This window comes from Episyrphus balteatus, chromosome 4, assembly GCF_945859705.1.
Source record: "Episyrphus balteatus chromosome 4, idEpiBalt1.1, whole genome shotgun sequence".
Classification (NCBI taxonomy): Eukaryota; Metazoa; Arthropoda; class Insecta; order Diptera; family Syrphidae; genus Episyrphus; species Episyrphus balteatus.
In genome coordinates this window covers 47,985,523-48,008,453 of record NC_079137.1, presented here as the reverse complement: position 1 = coordinate 48,008,453, position 22,931 = coordinate 47,985,523, and the positions used below count along the sequence as shown (strand labels likewise).

Below are 22,931 nucleotides of genomic sequence, written 5' to 3'. Positions count from 1 at the left end.
ACAGTTTTAAACAATTTTAAAGGTGTTTCAAGATTTTTAAAGCAATTCTAAGTTTTTCGTCTGCCTGATTTTGAAAAATTTAGCTTTAAACAATTTTAAACGGTTTTAAAGGTGTTTCAAGATTTTTAAAGCAATTCTATGTTTTTCGTCTATCTGATTTTGAAAAAATTAGCTTTAAACAATTTTTAATAGTTTCAAAGGTGTTTTATTTTATTTTAAAGCAATTCTATGTTTTCCGGCGGTCTGATTTTGAAAAATTTAGCTTTCAACAATTTTTAACGGTTTCAAAGGTTTTTCATGATTTTTAAAGCAATTCTATGTTTTTCGTCTGTCTGATTTTGAAAAATTTAGCTTTAAACAATTTTTAACGGTTTCAAAGGTGTTTCAAGATTTTTAAATCAATTCTATGTTTTTCGTCTGTCCGTTTTTAGCTGCGATTTTGGGGTCTGAAATAGTCCTTGGAATGAGAAAAATAGTTATCTACAAAGAATTGAAAGATAGAAAACTCTAGTCAAATTGAGATCATCTCGTGAGGGATGAAAGAGTTTTCCCTACAGTACTATTTAAATCCAATTTGTGGTTAAATGCTGTGCCAACAAAATTTTGATTAATTTTGTTTATAAAGCTTCCTTTGGTTACCAGCTTATGTAAACAATTATTTTGGTGGCTACCAATTGCTTGCGTAGGTAACCATGGTTGCTTGGTGAATAGGTACTTGACATTATTATTTTTCAAAGTGAAAACAAATTCATCTTATTTCTCAGCGTCTTAAATTTTATTTTATTTATTTTTTAATAAAAATAAAATAATTAAGAAACACAAATTAAAATGGAAACCCCTTTCCCAGCGAATTCTAGTGCTTTAGCCTTAGCTGATAATTGCATTGTTGATTGTGAGTAAAATCGTACAAAAAATTGAGTAAAATAAAAAAAAAAAAAATATTTTATTTTTGTCCAAAAGGTGATATTTCAGCTGAAAATCTTGCCGTAGCTGAATGTGTTTTAAGAATAATTGATAATGGAATTGAAAAACTACAAATTGCTATATTAATACCAGAATTCCTTGAAAATCAAGATGTATTGATGCAATGTATGGGCAAGTCACATTTAAGAAAATGTATAAAATATTATGAAGATTATATTGAGCAGGCTGAAAAGGTAAATTTAAAATTTATATTGGTAATCCACAAAAAAAAATTATTTCAATTTTATTTAGATGCATGATAAAAAACAACATGTTAATATACCTCTAATTGAATTGATTGATTTGTTTTGTGAAAATGATAATATTAAACAAATTTTACCAGAGTATTTATTAAAAATACCTAAAGAGTATAATGAACTTTTGGATGCATTGAGGAAATTGAAAACAATTGCTGATGATCGATTAAAAACTACGGCAGTTGTTGAAATGCAAAGGGAAAAGGCGATTCATCGAATTTATCAAGATAATGAAAAAACTGTTAAGAATCTTTCAAGTAAGTATAATAATAAAAAAAAAACCGCCTCATCCAAATTAGAATTCCTAACCATTTTCTTTTCAAAAATTTATTATATTTGTCACTGGTGTAGTACCAACGCAGTGGAATATTTCGTTTTTTTATTAAGAACGTAAAACAGAAATTTTCTATGGGAGCTAATCACAGAGCCAGCCGCAGAAATATAGATGACGTTTTTTTTTTTCAAAAACCCAAAATGCAATATTTCGAATATTCAATTTTTTTTGACAAACGCAGTTTTATTAGAAGCACTTAAAGTTCTAAGAATACGAAATTTAATCGAAATTGTTAGAGCTCTTTTCAAAAAAATTGCAATACCTCGAAGATATTATATGGGAGGTATAGGCGTTTTAGACGGTCTTGGAAATTGCTTAGAAATGATAACCAAGTTTCAAAAGAAAACATTCATCCATTTTGGCATTAGCTCGAAGTACAATTGGACGCAAAGAATAATAGACACCGGACGAAAGTAAAAATAATCAAAATCGCAGCTGTGTCTGCGAAAATTTCACTTTAACGCTTTACTAACTCTACTAATTAAAAAATAGGTAAAGCATCGGGACTCTACCTATCAAACACTTGCATCTAGAGCCATTCTCTTACCATTGAACCACTGACTGATTTATTGTTGGTTAGCATAGAAAATAGAATGCCAAAATTTTAAATTACCTCGCAAAACAAGTTTCATTGCAAAAAAATAGGTTTAGCGAAACGTAAAAGTTCAAATTCTTAAGGTTCTTCAAATTTGGCTTATGTTAAAGTGTAATTATTTCATTACCTTCTAGTACGATGAATATTCCGCACCAAGTAATAGTTTGGCATTATCTTCGCCAGTTCAATTCAACAAGTGGGACATGCAGAATAATAAATGGTCCGGTCTGTTTTAGAAACTATACGAATTTTTGAAAAAATGTGTTACAGACCAATTGTTAAATTGCTAAAATATTAATTATTGTTTGTACCTGTGTGTAGAAGTGGCAAAGCATTCAATTTTTGAACATGTAGAATTGGTGTCATGTGGAAGCTTTATTTATGGTTCTCTTTTTTTTTTTAAATTGTTGACAAATTAAAGGTAAAGTATGGTCTAACGAGATATTTGAGCATAAATACTACAAACGGGTATGTCTCGTGAAACAATAAAAAATTTATCAATGTAGTTTGATTTCGAATAAATCAACTAAGTCCGAAGATTTTTGGGGAGTTCAGGATGTGCCTCTGGTTTTCTGCTCCGTGTCTCTGCACAGTGCTGCCATATAATTAAATTTTTGAATTTCATCAAAATTTCTTATTATTAATTATTTATTATTTTTTTATTTATTATTATTATTTAATTTATTTCGTAAACCATTGTGCTACAATGGTTTACGAAATAAAAAAAATATTTCACTAAATCAATGTTAACCAAAGTCAAATTGAAATAAAATCAATTATGGACTGGGGAAGCATAATATTGGTTTGAAGTAGTGTGTTTTCGAAATTTCACATGAACTCCATTTAATAGAAACCCGGTTAACAAGATTCCATATTCGGAGAAAACTTAAGATATTGTCTTAGTTACTCAAAGTAAAAATTGCATATGAGACAAGTTTTTACTTCTACCTTGCTTTTAATAACCATACAATTATTAAATCAAATTAAAATGCAATTTTGAGGACAGTTTTTTTTAAACTTATATGTCTAACGTATTTTTAAGTAAAATAAAAATTAGAAAACATTTTTTGATTTTTATATATTTTGCCGGTCTATCAGACGACCTTGTCAGAGTAAGGAAAATGTTTCTCTTTTGTCAGTTGGGATACCTATGCTTATCCCACCAATCTTCAAAAACTTTAAAAGAAACAACCCTATATTAAACCCGTTGAATGAGAAAAGGAAAGTTTATTAAAAAATTGTTCCATATTGCGGTCCTTGGTCGGGTTTTTAGTATTTTTTCCCGTCTATCGTTTTTCTGTCGAACAGCAGATCAACTTCGATAAATAGACGCATACGGGGGGAATCGGCTAACTTGATAGTTGATAGTCAAAAAACGACGATTTTGCTCCAAAATTTGTCGTTTTTGACTATCGCGTTAGCCGATTTCACCCCAGAATAATCAAAGGTCAACAATAGAATTATTCTAAAAAGCTAAGAAAAAAAATGTTGCACATACGCCACAGTGACTATTTAAAGTATAAACTCAAAAAATTGATAGAGGGTATTCTATCTGTACCCAAAAAAATGAAAACAGTTGACTTGTGCAACCATTGACTGGTCTTTTAACAAACCCAACAGAAAATAAAGAATTTACAAATCTAGATGTTCTCATTAACAAGGTTCACTCTTTTTCCCTAGAGCTAAAAAAGCAACTTCATGATCAAGAAATAAACTTACGCTGGAAGCTAGCCGCTAAACGAGCGCTCATCAAAAAATATGAAGAAGATCTTGCAACAAAGAAATGGGAAAATAATTTAAAAATCAAACAAGAAATGTAAAAATAATTCTTTAACTTTCATTTTGAGATAATTTTTATTCCATTTTTGAATTAATACATTTTTAGACTAAGATCAAGTCATAAGATTCGAGATTTTCATGCAAACAGTTTGCTGAAACAAGAACAATTGGCAGAAGAAGTAGAAAAAGCTCAAACAACATATGAAAAAGGTCTAAAAGCGAATTTAAAAACTGAAAAAGATATCAGAGATGAAAAGTAAGTTTTTTTTATCTAATATTCTATCCTGACTTGATGTTATTTTTTTTTATAGAAACAAACTGCTTCTGCAGTTACAAGGTCTTATAAAAAAATATGACCAAAATATTGGTGATAAAATTCAAGAAAATTCAGATCTTCAAATAGCCTACGATGAACAACGACAAAAGTTGGACGAGTTTTTAATCGAATTTCGTCGCCAAGAAGATGAATACAATGAACTGGCCCAAATGAAATTGAATGAAGAAACAGCCGATTTCCAAAGAAAATTGCTGCTGTTTATGACAACAAGAGCAGCCAAAACTGTACAACGGTATTGGCGGAAATATATTAAAACCAAAAAGAAGTCATCGAAGGGGAAGGGAAAGGGTAAAAAAGGCAAAAAGAAATAAATGAAAGAAAAATAGTTACTTTGCTTTTTTTTGAAAAAAATTTATGAAAAAAATCAAAAATAATTTTGTTTTTCAATCACAAAAAAATATTTTTAAAATTAATTTTTCTGTTCGTTCGTGTGGTGTATCAAAAAACTTTTAATTTAATTTTTCGATTTTTGAATTATTTTTATTTTCAAATAAAAAAAGGGGAAAAAAATGTTCTGAATTCAAAAATATTTAAACCATCTTTTGTTAATTTTTGTCCTTTGTTTTTTTTTATAAATAATTTAAAAGAAAAGCCCACCGAGCATTTATATATTATTTGTGCAAATTTATAAATATTTTTTCCTGAAATTTCATAAAAAAGAAAACAATTTGGTAAGTTACTTTTTTTTAAGTTCAAATTTTAACCGCTTGTTTAAATATTTAATGAAGACAAAATTTCCTCTTTTGGGGTTTAATCGAAAGTTTTATTTTACTTGTTAAGTTGATCTGCTAGAGATGAGACGATACACGAAGACATAGTTGTTGATTTTGTGAAACAAATAGTGAAATGTACTTTATTTTTAGCAAAGCCTTCCTCATGTTTGATTGCGATTATCTTTTCTGAAATTTATTCAGGTCCCTCGTTTTTTGAGCAACTGTTTTTATTTATAGAATTTCTAAATTCTGTAACTATCACTGGCGAAAAATGTTTCTCAAAGTCTCTAAAATCTATTTTCATTCATGAATAAAGCAAATTTTTTGATTTTAAACTTAAAAAATTTCTTTTATTTTGATGAGATGAAATGGATTTTAACATCATTCAAACATTTTATCGCTAGTAATAAAATTTACAGAACATTTGCACTAGTTGTTATGTAAAAAAGAAACTAATTACAACGCTAAAATAATTACGTGGACTTTTATTTAGTTCATATAGTGACCCCCCGACAAACAATTTTGGTTCTATAAAGCTTTACAGATACAATTGTTGCTTCTGTAAAGCATTATAGAAGCAAAATTGTTAGTAGGGCCGACTATCTATCATTAAGTTTTCATGAATGTTTTAGAATTCGAAGAAGTCAAAGATGAAGTCTTAAAGAAACATCCAATTAAAGTATAACATAAAATTTCATGTATGAAAAAGAATTTTTGAACATTTTTTAAAAAATTAGGTATCCCTTTAAGACCAGGGTCGATAATTTTTGAAACCAAAAAAAAAAATCATAATAGGATGAAACCCATTGGAAAAGTAGGTGAATATGATAAAAATTAAAGGAAAAATAAATTACGGGCGAGCCGAGTTCGGGAAGTGGGTGGGTTGAGCTTTTAATGGTAAAAAATTATATATCTCAAATTCCGGCAAAACTACAAGTTCTATGGAAAAAAGTTGTATGGCACAGTTGTGGGTAATAAAAAGATCTACAACTTATGCATTTACAATTTTTTCACATAACCTCAAAATTTATATGAAAAATTCAAAAAACCGAGTTTTTGGTTTTTTATTTTTATCTTTTTCAAAAAGATGTTTTTTTCTACGAAATTTGGTGAAAACCTTCCCTATTATTGTGTAAACATAAATTTACATTAGTATACCATAGTACATATTCTCGGAAAATGCAAAAAATGAAAAAAGATTAAATTCGAAAAAAATTTCTTATCATTATTAACAATTTTGGCCTATTTATTAAAATTTACACTTTAACTACTCAATAACCAATAGATATATCAATGTAACATAAAATAAAAAATCAATATCTTTCTCTACGAAATCGCCCAAAACTCTTATCTATAAGTTTAAAGCAAATTCCTTCAGTGGTTAGGCTTAAAGGCATAACTACAACGTCCACTGTTTGGAAGAAGTTCAAAAGTGAACGCATTTTGTGATAGTTTTTCCGAGAGAAAAAGTTGATATAATTATGCAGAAAGCTTAGTTTGCGGTTTCAAAAACAATTTTTGTAGTTTTTTCCAAAAATAAATAGCGCTAGAAAGAAATTAAAAATATTTTACTTTTTTAAGTTTCCCACTTTTTAAATCATTGTACATTAAGGGGTGGTCCTTATATTGCTTTTTGCCGAAATTCCACGGTGGATGGACAGCAATTAGTTTTAAATAGCGAAAAAAAAATTCTATAATTTTTGTGAATTTTTATTTCAACTGATTAGTCTTCCGGTACAATTAGAAAAGTCCAATATAAAATTACCTAAAATATCAAAGGAAATGACATTTTATGAAAATTTGGCGTTGAATCCGGGGGAAGAAGGAAGTCAAATAAAAGTCTTAAAAAAATTAGGGAAATTTTTTCTCAGTATTTCTAACGAATGGCGGCTATTTAAGTTCATAAAGGTATAACTACAACGGACACTTTTTGCAAAAAGTCCAAAAGTGAAAATTTTCAAACTCAATTTGTGACAGTTTTTCCGAACACAAAATTAAAAATAATGATGCAGAAAGGTTTAAAAAACCTTTTTTTTGTAGTTTTTTCTAAAAAGCAAATAAGGACCACCCTATTCTACATAGTTATGGCTTTAACGAATAGATTAGTAGATTGGCGTTGAATCCGGGGGAAGAAGGAAGTCAAATAAAAGTCTTAAAAAAATTAGGGAAATTTTTTCTCAGTATTTCTAACGAATGGCGGCTATTTAAGTTCATAAAGGTATAACTACAACGGACACTTTTTGCAAAAAGTCCAAAAGTGAAAATTTTCAAACTCAATTTGTGACAGTTTTTCCGAACACAAAATTAAAAATAATGATGCAGAAAGGTTTAAAAAACCTTTTTTTGTAGTTTTTTCTAAAAAGCAAATAAGGACCACCCTATTCTACATAGTTATGGCTTTAACGAATAGATTAGTAGATTGGTTACACATTTATGTATTTTTTAATTTCAACATAGTTTTTCTGCCTCTTATACCAAGGCTTCTCGACTTCAAAATATAATATAGATTATCTTTTAAAGTAATTTCGTTTAACAGAAAGTCAGCTCTCTTTTTAAACAAAATGAGTGCAAAAGAGAAAAAAGATGAAAGAAAAAATTATCCCACCGGAGAGTCGTGGGTCGAAATTCTGAGACTCTTTTTTGCGGTTTCTTTTTCCACTTTTTCTTTTTTCAATTGGGCTTTTAAGCCAAACGTCAGTGTCGATGAAAAAAAAAAAAAAAACAGAAAAAAACTTTTGACATTTCAATTCTGAGGAAAACTGGCGTATTATGCATGTATTCGTTTGTTTTCCTCAGAATTGATTTGATTTGATTGGTTGGTTTTTTCTTGTACTTCTTTAATAAACAGTTATGATAGAAATGAAAAAGACAAAAGACAGATTGGTTAAAAGCCCATTATTTCCTTTCATTTCTTTTTGCTTCTTGGTTCAATACAACAACAAAAAATTTTAAATCAAAATAGAAATGTCAAATTTGAGTTTTGACTCAAGAGGCATTGTGTAATAGTTCGCGCCTCACAGAATGGTTACACTGGTCAACAAGGTTTTTGCCACAAGAACCAGAATATACTTTTCTATATGTTTTTGATGTGCTGAACTCGAAAATGAAGTCAGAAAATATGTATTGGACTAAGTTTATGAAATATTACCGTTAGAAAATGCCGAAAAACGTCATTTCAGATTCGAGTTCAGCACGTCAAAAACCTCTAGAAAAGTATATTTTGGTTCTTGTGGCAAAAAAAAAGTTCAATTTTGTTGACCAGTGTTATCAAAAGAAAATTCGAAAAGAGTCAAGCCTCTTGAGGCTTCGTGTAATAGATGACAAAGGAGTTTTTCCTAAGCTCAGCTTAAAATGTTTAATAAAATGTTTAAATAAATTATTTTAAATTCGTTAATATTCAACCTTACTACTGTTGAAATTCGTTACTTTTCCCTCAATTCACATCCATACATTCGACATCTCACTCACACCTCGCTATTTCACCATCAACTTTCCAGTAGATTTCTCAACAATTCCTCCACCAAAATAAAAAATTCAACACAACGAAGCAACAAATTCACCAATCGCTCGTTCATTTTCAATCTACCCTCAAACGAGTCGAGTAGGGTCCGTTTTGGTGGGCGGTCGTGCTTGAAGTTTACACGACTTTTCTCACAATTCTTTTTTGTGACAAAAAATAAAAAAAAATTAAAAAAAAAAAAATATAAAAAAATTTAAAAAATATTACAAAAAAAACCCAAAACACAAAAAAAAATTGAAAAAAAGTAGCAAAAATCGAGCAGTGTTGAATTTATTATAATTTATATAAAAAAGAAAAAAAAAACGTGAGTGGTTGTTGTTTTTTTTTCTCCTTTAATAAAAAGTGTACATACGAACTTTTTTCTCGCTACTCGCCAAAGAAAAAAAAAATGAAAAGAATTTTTTTATAACTGTAATTGACGTAGACACTTTTTCCATTTGCTTGCTGTCGATGTTGAAGAAAAAAATACAGAAAAATCAAAATGAAATAAAAATTCTAGAAAGGAAAAAAATGGCAGTGATTTTTTTTTCTTCTCGTTGCAGTTTCTTTTGAGAAAAAAATAACTTTTCTTTGTGTAGTAGATTTTTCTGAGAGAGCGTAGTTTCGAGTACGATTTAAATTAAACAAAAAAAAAACAATACTAATCTAATTCTAAGCTAAAACTAACAAAAAGAATAAACTATATAATAAAAAAAAAATGAATTCAACAGGACCCAATTATCAAATGGCTTCCCTATACGTTGGAGACTTGCACCAGGATGTGAATGAGGCTGGCCTCTTTGAAAAATTCTCTTCAGCTGGGCCCGTGCTATCGATCCGTGTGTGCCGCGATGTAATTACACGACGTTCGCTTGGATATGCTTACGTTAATTTTGCCCAACCAGCTGATGGTAAGTATTCTAATTATTTTTGCAATTTCAATTTGGAAAAAAATCATAAATCAATGATAAAAGATTGAAAAATTATTTAAACACGTGGTCATTTTTTGGTGTCATTTTTTCGGAGTCATATTTAGTCGGTGTGTGCAGCGCTGTCGCTGTAGAAAGAAAAAATTGCGTCCATTTTACTTTAATTTCGTCAAGTTTTTCCGTCGTCTGGTCGCCATTTTTGTTGAGTTGAACAAAAAAAATGCCGTGACACGAAAGAAGAAGGAATTTCCACTTCCACACACTGGAATCCTTTCCAGTGTGGAAAAAAAGAAAGAAAGTTGTTGTATATGTTTGTCCTTGTTGTTTACAGAGAAGGCAAATGTTGTGCTTTCATTTTTTTTTTTTGCAGAGAAGAAGCAAAGCAGATAAACATGTGTGTTTTGTTTTGAAAATGATAATATGGGGAGTAGTGTTGCCATGACAACGTGGCTTTTAGTTTTTTTTTGTATTTTTTTTTTTACAGGAGAATGATGATGATTATGATTAAAATTTTTATTTATTTATTTTATTTACATTTTATAATTTATGACTAATGATATAAAATGAGGAGAGTTTTAAGTTCTATTCTAATTTAAAAGTTACCTCCTCATATTGATTATTCTTTCTTAATACCTACAACTACGTAGGTTTGTAGGTAGTTGATAAAATTGATTGTAGGAAATTTGCCCTGTCATCTGTTTTATGGATAAATTTATGTCACAAGATAGGTTTATTGATTTATTGGGGAACTTTTTTTTTTTTTTTTACTGTTTGTTGTATTCAAGATGATGAAAGAGATTTGTAATGAATGAACTTTGAAAAGATAAAAAATATAATCTAGTTCACAAATTTGGGGCGTAAATCCATTTTTGTGCATTTAAATTATACAATATGTAAATTATGTATTAAAAAAAAATACATAAACAAATAATATGGATATATAGATATAATAGGGTTGAGCAAAAAATACAGAAAAATTTATAAACTTTTATTTGAAAATGCAACCTGAATTGAAGGTGAGTTCATCATTGAATTCCTTCAATGATAGTCATCTCATCAACGAAGCTTGTTTTATGCAATGCTTTATTTTTGGGTCCACTTTAATTAATGCTTAAATTTAAGATAATGAATCTCTAAGCTTTTGCATAGGTATCATACTAAATTCAGTATTTATACAAAAAATCTCAATTATGTAACACTAACTTTATGGGTTGAATAATTTAGTATGCGTCAGAAACACAGATATTTTACTCGAGAGATATGCTTTCAGAACCGTTTGCTGAAATTTTAAGTATTTAAGTTGATCATTAGTTTTAATCAAGGAATTCAAATCAGCAAATGGTTCTTGATGTTATCTTCCTTTGTTCGATGAGCATTGACGATGAAACATGAAGTTTAAGAGGTAGGACTACAAAACAGTCAACTCCCTATGAGGTAATTTTTTTTTTTATCATTTTCAATGAAAACCTTTCAAGAAAAGAGATTTATTAATTCCTCTTAGGCTAGTCGCGTACTTGCAATTTTTTCGAAACCAAATATTCTAATCATCAGTTAAACGAGTAGCGCTCATATTAAACAGTTCCAATAAACGAAATAAACCAACACATATGCAGCATCTATAATCTCAATGTTATGCTTAAACCTAGGTGTCATGAAAACGGTTGATTCCATACTTTTTCTGTAACCAAAACCCACCACTGAACACGCTTTGATTCTCTCCGCGGAAATCTACTCGATTAGCTTTTTTTTAAATTCGCAAATTAAAATACCTATAAGCAGTCTTATCACCGACTTAAATTTAACTCACATGGTTAAATTTAATAGATATATAATCGCAAACTTATAGGTACACCTGTCATCGCATATATTATATTATAAGTCATATTTTAATAGTCCTCCATTAGTTTCATACAAATCGTCATTTTTCACTCTTCTAAAAAATCATTTTTTCAAGCAGCGATTAAAAAACTTAACTGTAAATAATTGAATAAGAGATTTTTTGTTTATTTTAGTACAAGAATTTAACTACTTTTTCAATAATTTTTTTATCTTATGTTTTTATTTAAAAAAGTTATGAATTTTGGACGAACAAATAATTTTTCAAAAAAGTGTCCGCAAAAAAGTCTCATTATTGTGTTGAAAATATAATATTAGAGTTCCTTGGAAAATTCTACGTCAATTTCATATACATAATGTCTCAAAATATTGAAAGGTGTGCCTATAATAGAGGTTTAAATACAATACAAAAAATCCGCATCACCAAACACAAATTGATCTGATTGTATGCAAAATTCTTGTTTATTTTCGCTTGTTGTTTGTTTAACAAAACCGATCTATCCGTTAGAACTTGTTCCAATGCTCCTCGTTCAGCCAACTTCTTTAATAGGCTAGAGTCATTTAATGTTTACCATTTTATGCAAAAACGTTCCAAGGTTATTATAATATATGTACATACATACGTACCTACTGAAAAATAACAAAACTGTCCTCTCTTTGTTTGGTTTTCATTCCTAAATTTGCTGATTTTCGATCCAGAGAGTTATTCAAATTTGTTTGGTTCCCAAATGTGTTCCATATCTATAATACCTAAATATGTATTTTCTAAAAGATCATTTAATGCTCGATGAAATGCGTAGTTAAAAGGACAAGAAGAAGCAGATGGACAAAGGCCTCTTTTTAAACAAAAATTCTTTAAACAAGTTTTAAGACAATGGTTTTGTTCCTCACTTCTTCATGTGTGGTTGTATAGGTTGTAAGTAAGTAAGTAGGTATGTACTTTCCATTCACTTTTGTACTTTTATTTTTTTTATTTCATTACTTCACAGGGGATTTTTCTTTGTTGATAATATTTTTTTGCAAAAAAAACATATGCAATGCTTATTGTGTAATGGAACGAGTTTTGCAGAAATGTAAAAAAAAAACAACAAAAATCTCCGACTTCTCAAAGGGACTTGATAAGCAAAAAAAAAAACAACTTGAAGAAAAACGTATTATCTTTTTTTATATTCCATTGAATTTAATATGACAACATTTATTATCGATTTTATTTACTTTCCACTTTATTTTTCTTTTTAAATCCTTGTAGGTGTTGAGACATTTGTAGTAACTTAAATGAAGTACATAACACATATTTTGAAACTAATACGAAAAAAATAAAATTTTCCAAAATTAATAACGTCTTTGTTAAAATCAAAAGATTACTATTACAAGATTAATGTAGTTCATTGACCGTTTAAGCTGGGTGAATCATTCAATTCTGCGTAAGCCTATCTGCATCTGAACTTCTTCAATTAGCACTGGTTAGTGTTTTTTTTTTCTTCTTCTGTTTACACGAAACTGTCGAATTCTAGTATTTTTTGACCTGTACTTCTAATGGAAATGTTGTGATTTTTCAGTGGACAGAGTTCCTTAAAAATGAGATTTCTGTGCGTGTTTTTTGGTCGTACAAAAGCTTCGATGTTGATGCGCAAGCGACGTGTCAATTTTCAGTATACAGTAGTCGTTGTATTCCATCAACTGAAATAACGTTGCTCTTTAAACTCAGCTCAATAATTTTGACGATTTCGTCATAATGCACTGAAACCCTTTTTCTTCAACCTTTCTCCGATCCTAGATCCGATCCGATCTATACTTTAACAAATTCAGTCCGTATTCACTGCCATCACTAAAGAGATTTTTCTTAACTTGAGTGACGACTGCTTGCTGGTAACAGAAACAAGTTGTTCAAAACCTTCAATATAAATTTATTGATGAAAAAGCCATACAAAAACCTCTTCTGAGTGACGACTATTAAAGGCCAAACAAACATAATTTAATGCTTCATTAATATGTCCATTTACACAGAAGGTGGCCAGGGATATTACATTAATTCTATCTAAAGCCTGCATTGTTGACAGCAATAAATGAACCAAATAATTGAAGTAGATTTTCGACCTATCCTTTGTTTATTATCGCCACGTTTCGGATTGAGAACATTATTTTGTAAGAAACCAGATTTTCAAAAGGAAACTTTTGCAGACGTTGATATATTCTTGATGACTCGTCATCATCTGACTCTTGTGTTCCCAAGCACATTTTTTTATCAACTTTTATTGTTCACATTCATATGGTTGCTAGTCGTTGTCAGCACATTTTAAGTATTCAAGATGCATTTTTATAGTGCTTTGTTATTTTTTTGTTTGTTTTTAGTTTTTATTGAAGTATTTCGATGAATATATTCTTTGTCACTACCCGCTTTTTGCCTGCCTGCCTTTCTGGTAAGCCGTATGTGCTTTGTATATTAAAAGAGTATTAAACTTTCACCTTGAGAGTGTTTATATTTCTTTTTTCCTTTCTCTCATCCGCCACAAGGATGAATAATACTCGAATTTCAGATTCACAATTAATTCCAAAGCAAATACACATATGCCTTAAGCATCCAAAATAACGATGTGCTAAACTCGTTAAACCACAGTCATATAAAAAATATACATAAGCAGTCTATACATAATGTACAACATTGTTACTCGATTTACCCTTTCACTTTTTTTTTTTCTTGTGCTTCTTTAATTTATGTTTCGTCTGTCGCAAGCTTAATGATGAAAGTAGTGTTTTTATTTTTATTTTTGTAAAAAAAAAGGTCTTTGGACTGTGTTGGAATGTTTAGTATGAATAACACATGAGCTTGATCACACAGTGGTCAACTTTCAATAGTCTAGCTAGCTATTAAGCTATGTCTTTTGCTAGTAACCCATTGATAATAATTTGAAAAATTGAATACATTATGCATGAGTCAATTCACATTCTTCATTTGGTTATTGAAAGAAATAATTCTGAGACGCATGTGGAGTATTATTTTTTTGATTTATGCCAGTTTGCAACGTAAATTTTGCTTTTATTTTTGGTAGGTAACCTTGATTGGTTGCATGTTGCGCAAAAATGAAAAAAAAACTTACGAAACATGTTAAAAATGAAATACAAGGTCGTTATGTTTTTTTCGTATCTCTATTGGAACAAGTTAAAAACGTGTTCAGAGCTCACTGTCACTATAGAATCTGGAGTAGGTATAGATTATATTACATGGGTACAATGCATGTACATGGTGAATTTATTTTTGCGGAATTATAAAGAAAAATAAAACAAAAAATAAATTCCGCAGCAGATACAATTTAGTCAGGCAGATTACTCAACGGATATTGTAGCAAATTATGAATTTATTTTTGTTTCGGTTAATTTTTAGTAACATGGTCTGAAAAACTGGGTTTTTCTCCTTCCTTTCTCTAGGTTTTTGCATTTTGTCTTAACGAGTTGTAAGTTGGGTTGATAGGTAAAGATTATTATTTTTACAATTTTTATACAATCAATTTCAAATTAGAATTGCCTTTTTAACATTTTAAAAACAACAATCGCGATGAATACAACATTTATAAAAAGTTAATTTGAAGTTTTGATTGATGTTATTGATGGCAAAAAAACTTAATAGAAACACATACATTGCTTAAAATCAAAAACAATTGATTAAAATAACTTCATTTTAAAATTAATATTAAGTTTATAATTCTAGATTTTGAAAAAAGCATCAATCAAAACTGTAAGTGTTGCCGTTGTTTTTTAATAATTTTTTTTTATTTTAAGTATTTTTTCTAGAAAATTGCCCCTCCCGCCAAAACGGGTGGACATTGACCCCCCCTCCCATAGTAAACAATGATTGTATTTAACCCGTCTACAGAATTTCATTATCAGTTCTTGGTGCTTACGTTATCGTACTTTCCCCTCAAATGTTTCTGTTTTACTTGAGTAAAACTAAAAATGCGAAAAAAAAGCTAGATTAAAATGGACATACTTCGGTTAATTTTCAATGAAAAAATTTAGTGAGTACAGCATTTTGAAGGAAATTTAATCTTCTTTTTTTCTTTGAAGCAACGTTTATGTCTATCTCAACCCAAACAAAATTTACAAGTAAAAAAGCAAAAAAACTCAAAAAATCGATTTTTTTGATATTTTTTTTATGATTGTTTCGACTATTTTGGTATGGAAATTTCAATTTTTAAAAAACATTATTCCAATAGGAAATTTAATTTTCTACAAAAAGTTATATGTGCAATATATTAAAATTTTGCTTGGTTTACGAGGTATATTGAAAAAAACAAAAAAGGGGCCTTTGCACCCCTATCTTCAGTTTCCACCCTCTCATTTAATAGCACTCCGCGGTTTTATCTTCTTTTATAACCCATTGAACGATTCCTGCAATAAAAAAACTTGAACGTCTTAGTTCCTTTCTAAACTACATAATCAATAGCCTATTAGGAGAAATTTTTCCCAGTATTATGTATAAGTATAACAGACTTTATCTTGGCTTATAGAATACTTGATACAGTTCTTATCGATTGAATTTTATGGACATGACAAAGTACTTTATCTTCCACTTCTGATCAGTGTTGAACCATAGAGGATTTCCATTTGCTTTCTTGTCTGTAATTAGATTGGAACGGCAGTATTTGTCATAACAAAACTTGACACAGTCCTTAAAACTGATTCGCCTTATTCACAGAGCATTTTAAAACTAGAAGACAATTTCACACCTTATTACACTTAGGCCCAATTTTTCAGTGTAAGATTTAAGTTAACCACGAGTGGAATCACCTATAATCTTGATTAAACTCTGGATACACTCTTTCCGCATCCATCCTTCAGTAAAAATTTACTTCTTGAGTTGACTATAATTAAATTAATTTGCAGGATTAACTATAACTCTGACTTGACTCAGCATTGACAAACGGGCTCTAAGTCTGTATCTACGAACATATGTTACGAACATTCCAGAGAATTCAAGAAATTATTTTCTTTTGGTCAATAAATCTAGTCTTGCTTAATTTTTGTTTCAATAAACTTCGATAAGATAACGTTTAACTATGTGATTCATTGACGAACACGAGGGAAAAAGATAAGTTCAATGTGCAATTATGTTATACAAGACCTTAAACTGATAAGGAAGTTTACAATTATATTTCATAAGAATTAAATTTGAATTACAATTGATCTGAATCACTTGACTGCAACAGAGAGAGAAACTCCCCCAAAAGATGATTTGCCTTGATCAGCAATGATTCATGCATTCCTGATTATTATTATTTTTTTTATTGCATTTTATGCTATGCGAGGTATAACTGTAATTTAAATTCAATTGATTGTTGATGATTTTTTTATTGATAAAACTGGATTGATTGGAATAATACCTAATAACGTGCATGTTAATTGACTTATAAATCGAATGAATGCATAGCTTTAAAACCTATAATATGTGGTTTTGAAAATAATCTATTGGATCATATGATGGACTTTTCTATTTCTTTTTCAGTCGACAACAATTAGTCGATAGTTGTAAACCCTTTCGTTGGATTAACTTTCATTTCTTTAATAAAAACATGCTTAACTCTTAGGTTTTAAAAAAATTCTATTCGAATCGCATTTAACACCAAAAATGATCACTTAAATATCAACAGCTTTACACCCATTGGTCAATCAATTTATCTAATTTTGAGTTGACTAAGATTCACAGCTGTAACAATAAATAGCTAAACTATTACCGTGTTTTTTTGAAATTTATTCAATCAACAGAAGTAGTTTGGCAATATCAATATTTTCCATAGTTTTCTCTTAATTAAAAAGATAATTAAAATTAAAAAAAAAAAAAAAAAATTTCTCTCACTTGCAGCTGAACGTGCACTTGACACAATGAATTTTGATTTAATCAGAAATCGACCAATTCGCATTATGTGGTCTCAACGTGATCCATCACTTCGTCGTTCCGGTGTCGGTAATGTTTTCATCAAAAATCTAGACAAAAGCATCGACAACAAAGCCATCTACGATACATTCTCTGCTTTTGGTAATATTCTCAGTTGCAAAGTCGCCGTCGATGAGAAAAACAATTCAAAGGGATACGGTTTTGTACATTTTGAGACAGAAGAAGCTGCCAATATGTCTATTGAAAAAGTAAATGGCATGTTGTTGGCTGCTAAAAAAGTCTACGTAGGCAAATTCATTCCACACAAGGAACGCGAGAAGGAATTGGGCGAAAAGGCTAAGCTATTCACAAACGTTTATGTGAAGAACTTCGGCGAAGATTTTGATGATGAAAAATTAAAGGAACTCTTTGAGGTATTCGGAAAGATCACAAGTCATAAGGTTAGTTGAAATGGTGTTGATTGTTTTGGATGTTTCTTACATTAACGTTTTTTTTTTTAATTTCTCAGGTTATGACCAAAGAAGATGGAAAAGGCAAAGGCTTTGGATTTGTTGCCTACGAGACAACTGAAGCTGCTGAGGCCGCTGTTACTGCACTGAATGGCAAAGAAATGACAGATGGCAAGAATTTGTACGTTGCCCGTGCCCAAAAGAAGGCCGAACGTCAAATGGAATTGCGTCGTAAATTCGAAGAGCTCAAGAAGAAACGCCACGAATCAGTTTATGGTGTTAACTTGTACGTCAAGAATCTTGACGACAGCATCGATGATGAACGCCTTCGCAAGGAGTTCTCACTCTACGGCACAATAACATCTGCCAAGGTCATGACCGACGAGGATGGTCGTTCCAAGGGATTCGGATTCGTTTGCTTCATTTCGCCAAACGAAGCCACATGCGCCGTCACAGAGCTTAATGGACGTGTTGTTGGCTCCAAGCCATTGTACGTTGCTTTGGCTCAACGCAAGGAAGATCGTAAAGCTCACCTTGCTTCACAATACATGCGTCACATGTCTGGCATGCGCATGCAACAAATTGGACAAATCTTCCAGCCTAATGCTGCTGGTGGATTCTTCGTTCCAACAATGGCTCCCAGCCAACGATTCTTTGGCCCACAAGTCACCACACCAATGCGCAACACACCACGCTGGGCACCACAAGTTCGTCCAGCTGCTGTTGGACAAGGAGTTGCTCAGGGAGCAGCTGCTGCCGCCGGTGGATTCCAAAATGCTGCTATGGCTGCATCGACAGCTCAATTCAGGCCACAAGGTGCCCGTGGAGCTCCACAAGCTGTCCAAGGCGCTCATGCTGCAGCAACAGCAAGTGCATTGAGAAATACTGGTGCACGTGCCATTACCGGACAACAGGCTGTTACAGCCAACATTCAGATGGCAGCTCCAATTGCCACAGGACCACAACCACGTGCTCCCAATTACAAATACACAGCAAATATGCGCAATCCACCAGCACAGCAAGTCCAAGCTCAAGCTGCTGTACAACAGATGCATCCAAAAGGTAAAAAAAATTGTTATATTCTTTGTTTTCTCAGAAATATTGTATTTTTGATGTTTGAAAGAGACATAATGTGTTGTTGGTAGGATTATAATTTACAGCTTTTCACCCATTGGTCGATCAATTTACATATTTTGAGTTGACTAAGATTCACAGCTGTTAGATAAAATAGCTGAACTTACCGTGTTTCTTGACAATCATTCAAGCCGCACAAGTAGTTTTGCAACAACAAAAACATGGCATTTCTTGCAAATTTTGGCAAAAAGGGTTCTAGGTTAGTTTTTGAACACTTTATTTTTGGTCGGATTAAAATTTACAGCTTACTACCCATTGGTCGATCAATTTATTTGTTTTGAGTGGACTAAGATTCATAGCTGTTAAATGAAATAGCTGAACTTACCGTGTTTCTTGACAATCATTCAAGCCGCACAAGTAGTTTTGCAACAGCAAAAATATCGAATTTCTTGTATATCTTGGTAAAAAGGATTCTAGGTTAGTTTTTGGACACTTTATTGTTATTCGGATTAAAATTTACAGCTTACTACCCATTGGTCGTTCAATTAATACCTTTTGAGTGGACTAAGATTCATAGCTGTTAGATGAAATAGCTGAACTTACCGTGTTTCTTGACATTCATTCAAGCCGCACAAGTAGTTTTGCAACAACAAAAACATTGAATTTTTTTCCATCTTTTGGCAAAAAGGGTTCTCAGTTAGTTTTTGAACAATTAGTTTGGTAAGAAAAAAACATGCCATATTTTGCATCTTTTGGCAAAAAGGGCTCGGTTAGTTTTTGAACACTTTATTTTTGGTCGGATTAAAATTTACAGCTTACTACCCATTGGTCGATCAATTTATTTGTTTTGAGTGGACTAAGATTCATAGCTGTTAGATGAAATAGCTGAACTTACCGTGTTTCTTGACAATAATTCAAGCCGCACAAGTAGTTTTGCAACAACAAATACATGGAATTTCTTGCATCTTTTGGCAAAAAGGATTCTAGGTTAGTTTTTGAACACTTTATTGTTGCTCGGATTAAAATGTACAGCTTACTACCCATTGGTCTATCAATTTATTTGTTTTGAGTGGACTAAGATTCATAGCTGTTAGATGAAATAGCTGAACTTACCGTGTTTCTTGACAATCATTCAAGCCGCACAAGTAGTTTTGCAACAGCAAAAATATCGAATTTCTTGTATATCTTGGTAAAAAGGATTCTAGGTTAGTTTTTGGACACTTTATTGTTATTCGGATTAAAATTTACAGCTTACTACCCATTGGTCGATCAATTAATACCTTTTGAGTGGACTAAGATTCATAGCTGTTAGATGAAATAGCTGAACTTACCGTGTTTCTTGACATTCATTCAAGCCGCACAAGTAGTTTTGCAACAACAAATACAATTAATTTCTTGTATCTTTTGGAAAAAAGGGTTTTAGGTTAGTTTTTGAACACTTTATTTTTGGTCGGATTAAAATTTACAGCTTACTACCCATTGGTCGATCAATTTATTTGTTTTGAGTTGACTAAGATTCATAGTTGTTAGATGAAATAGCTGAACTTACCGTGTTTCTTGACAATCATTCAAGCCGCACAAGTAGTTTTGCAACAGCAAAAATATCGAATTTCTTGTATATCTTGGTAAAAAGGATTTTAGGTTAGTTTTTGAACACTTTTTGTTGGTCGGATTAAAATTTACAGCTTACTACCCATTGGTCGATCAATTAATACCTTTTGAGTGGACTAAGATTCATAGCTGTTAGATGAAATAGCTGAACTTACCGTGTTTCTTGACAATCATTCAAGCCGCACAAGTAGTTTTGCAACAAATAGAAACATTACATTTTCTGTGTATCTTTAATAGTTTTGACCAAATAATATTTCTATAAACATTATAGTTCGCAAAATTAACTTGATTTTGACTAATTTGTATTATTAACTTTCTTTTTTCTAGGACAAGAGAAACTCATCGCTTCCCTTTTGGCTAATGCTGCACCTCAAGATCAAAAACAAATCTTGGGTGAGCGTCTCTATCCATTGATTGAGCGTATGTATCCATCGTTGGCTGGTAAAATCACCGGCATGTTGTTGGAGATTGAAAACTCTGAACTCTTGCACATGTTGGAAGACAATGAAGCCCTTAAAGCCAAGGTTGAGGAAGCTGTTGCAGTTTTGCAGGTTCACCGTGTCAAGGACCAACAAAACTAAAAAGTAAAATAACACATTTAAATCTACTCGTTTACTGAACATCTTTATTAAAAAAAAAAACAACAACATCAATCAACAACCTGCAAGAAAAAAAAAGTAGCAATCTAAAAAAAAAAAACAAAAAAAAATATTTTAACACCATTACACAAGTCGCGTTACTACTCACACGTCATAATAATCCTCCCAACTTTTTTTTTTTTTGTTTTTCTTTAGTAATTTCTTTTTAGTTTTTTTTTTTGAATTCAACCAGAATACCGAAGCTCTAAAAAAAATAATGAAATAATCAAGCAATTACTGAAAATCAATCTTAAATATCTTAAAGCTTTGAAACCGAAGAAGAATTTTTCAAAAAAGGTTTTGAGTATTTTTTTTAATTGCAATAATAATGATAATAATAATAATAATAGATATTTTTCACGGGTCCTTTTGCAGATAAAGAAGAAAGAAAAGAAGATTAAGCCATTTGTTGTTTTTTCGACGTGTCTCAATCAATTTGGATAGAAGCCGACACAAGTATTTTTTTTTACTCTTTTCAAAGTGGCTTATCTTGCTAATGCATAAGTATTCTTTATTAATTTTTTTTTATAAAAGGCAAATTGTGCCTTGAATTGTATCACCCATTTTGCCCAATAAATTTCGTTGTGTGCATTTAGTTACGAAAATTAATTCTTTCATATTTTCGTTTTCATTTTTTTTTTTTATTATTTTTTTCCTAGAGCTGATGGTTGTTATATTTGTTTCTGTTTCTGATTATTTTTTTTTTCCATAAATAACCAAAACCTAAATTTTTCCCTCAAAACGAAGAAAATATCTTATATACTAAAAAAAGCAAAAATACAATAAAAATGGAAAACATATAAAAAAGAAACAAAAAATCGAAAATTAATTAAAAAAGAAAAAAAACACAAAAAGGAAAAAAAAACTTCTTATGAAAGAAATGTATAAAATATATAAAAAAAATCTCAAAAAAATTGTAAAACGAAACAAAAAATTTTAAAAAATTTACAAAACAAAACAATGGAATATAGGAAAAAGAGAAAAACAAAAAAAAACTTGAGAAAAGAAAAAAATGAAAAAAACTTACAAAATTATCCAAAAAAATGGTTATTATTGTCGTCAGATGAAAGGGAAGAGAGAAATATATGATTTTGCTACTTTAAAACAAAAAATATAAAAAAAAACTTCATGAAAAAAATATAAAAAAACATAAAAAACTTTATATATAAAAAATCTCAAAAAAATCGTAAAACCGAGTAAAAAAAAAAAACAAAGACAAAAAAATGTTTAAAACACAGTGATGTCAAAAAACAAGAAAAATTATATAAAAAATGTAAAACATACAAAAAAATATGAAAAAAACAATTGCGTTCGCGACAAAAAAAATTTCATACAAAAAGCATAAAACAAAGATAAAGTAAATACAAAAAAAATTGCAAAAAATGAATACACAAAAAATATTGAATAAAAAATATTTATACAAAATATTAAAAAGAATACAAAAAAAAAAGAAAATATTGAATTTTCCAACCCCACACTTAATATGATTTTTTTAATTTATTCTTGCTCTGACTGAACCACATTTGGTAAAGGATATCTTATTTCGATATTCTGTGGTTTCAAGTCGATCTTTTCGTTTCGTTTTTTTTTTTGTTCAATTTTAGTTTACTTCTTTTTTTTAAACAAAAAAATCTTTGTTTGGATTTTTCTTCATATCGAAATCATCACAATGAACTGAAAAAAATCTTGTGCCTGAGAAAAATGTTGCGCGTAGTGGGGAAGGCAAACAAATTTCAAATTTTCACTTTATTTTTTTCCTTTAATTTCATAATTTTTTGTGATGAATGAGAAATGAAAACAAAATTATGGTGATTTCATTAAAAATACACAAATAAAATGGCAAAAAATATATATATCTCATTTAAATTAATTATTATTTCCTTCGCATTCGATATTATGTGACTTTGAATTCCGTTATTGTTTGCGAGATAAAAATTACCTTTTAGCCATTTTTTTGAAAATCACCAGAGAAAGAGATATATATATATATTGATGATAATTTTCTACAAAAATCACTTATTATTTTT

At 30.2% G+C, this 22,931-nt stretch overlaps 2 protein-coding genes across 9 annotated transcripts; both read left to right on the top strand.

Annotated features, from left to right (window-relative positions):
* Nucleotides 1–731: 731 nt before the first annotated feature.
* LOC129917904 (golgin subfamily A member 6-like protein 26) lies at nt 732–4,590 on the top strand. The gene is made up of 6 exons (XM_055998112.1): nt 732–892; nt 961–1,157; nt 1,216–1,477; nt 3,830–3,965; nt 4,035–4,184; nt 4,240–4,590. The coding sequence occupies exons 1-6, from the start codon at nt 829–831 to the stop codon at nt 4,574–4,576; spliced, it is 1,146 nt and encodes a 381-aa protein (XP_055854087.1). The 5' UTR covers nt 732–828; the 3' UTR covers nt 4,577–4,590.
* A 231-nt stretch (nt 4,591–4,821) lies between these two features.
* Nucleotides 4,822–22,128, top strand: LOC129917901 (polyadenylate-binding protein). Of its 8 annotated transcripts, none has more exons than XM_055998110.1 (6): nt 4,822–4,936; nt 9,209–9,388; nt 17,100–17,572; nt 17,641–18,643; nt 20,594–20,850; nt 21,061–22,128. In XM_055998110.1, exons 2-5 carry the CDS (start codon nt 9,223–9,225, stop codon nt 20,845–20,847), a joined length of 1,896 nt encoding a protein of 631 aa, XP_055854085.1. In that variant the 5' UTR covers nt 4,822–4,936; nt 9,209–9,222; the 3' UTR covers nt 20,848–20,850; nt 21,061–22,128. The 8 variants fall into 8 exon arrangements, 6 of the variants coding, with proteins under 6 accessions (XP_055854085.1, XP_055854084.1, XP_055854082.1 ...); XM_055998109.1 differs by lacking the exon at nt 4,822–4,936 and adding an exon at nt 8,513–8,802; XR_008772897.1 differs by lacking the exon at nt 4,822–4,936 and having other exon boundaries at nt 9,196–9,388; nt 21,061–21,201; nt 21,280–22,128.
* The last annotated feature ends 803 nt before the right edge of the window (nt 22,129–22,931 follow it).

Bases quoted from the DNA above. Each gene is read 5' to 3' on its own strand.
- LOC129917904 (XM_055998112.1), top strand. From the start codon at position 829: ATGGAAACCCCTTTCCCAGCGAATTCTAGTGCTTTAGCCTTAGCTGAT. The intron at 893-960 runs GTGAGTAAAATC...TTTGTCCAAAAG, and splicing joins TGATAATTGCATTGTTGATT to GTGATATTTCAGCTGAAAAT. The intron at 1,478-3,829 runs GTAAGTATAATA...CTTTTTCCCTAG, and splicing joins AACTGTTAAGAATCTTTCAA to AGCTAAAAAAGCAACTTCAT.
- LOC129917901 (XM_055998107.1), top strand. From the start codon at position 9,196: ATGAATTCAACAGGACCCAATTATCAAATGGCTTCCCTATACGTTGGA. The intron at 9,389-17,099 runs GTAAGTATTCTA...TCTCACTTGCAG, and splicing joins TTTTGCCCAACCAGCTGATG to CTGAACGTGCACTTGACACA. The intron at 17,573-17,640 runs GTTAGTTGAAAT...TTAATTTCTCAG, and splicing joins GAAAGATCACAAGTCATAAG to GTTATGACCAAAGAAGATGG.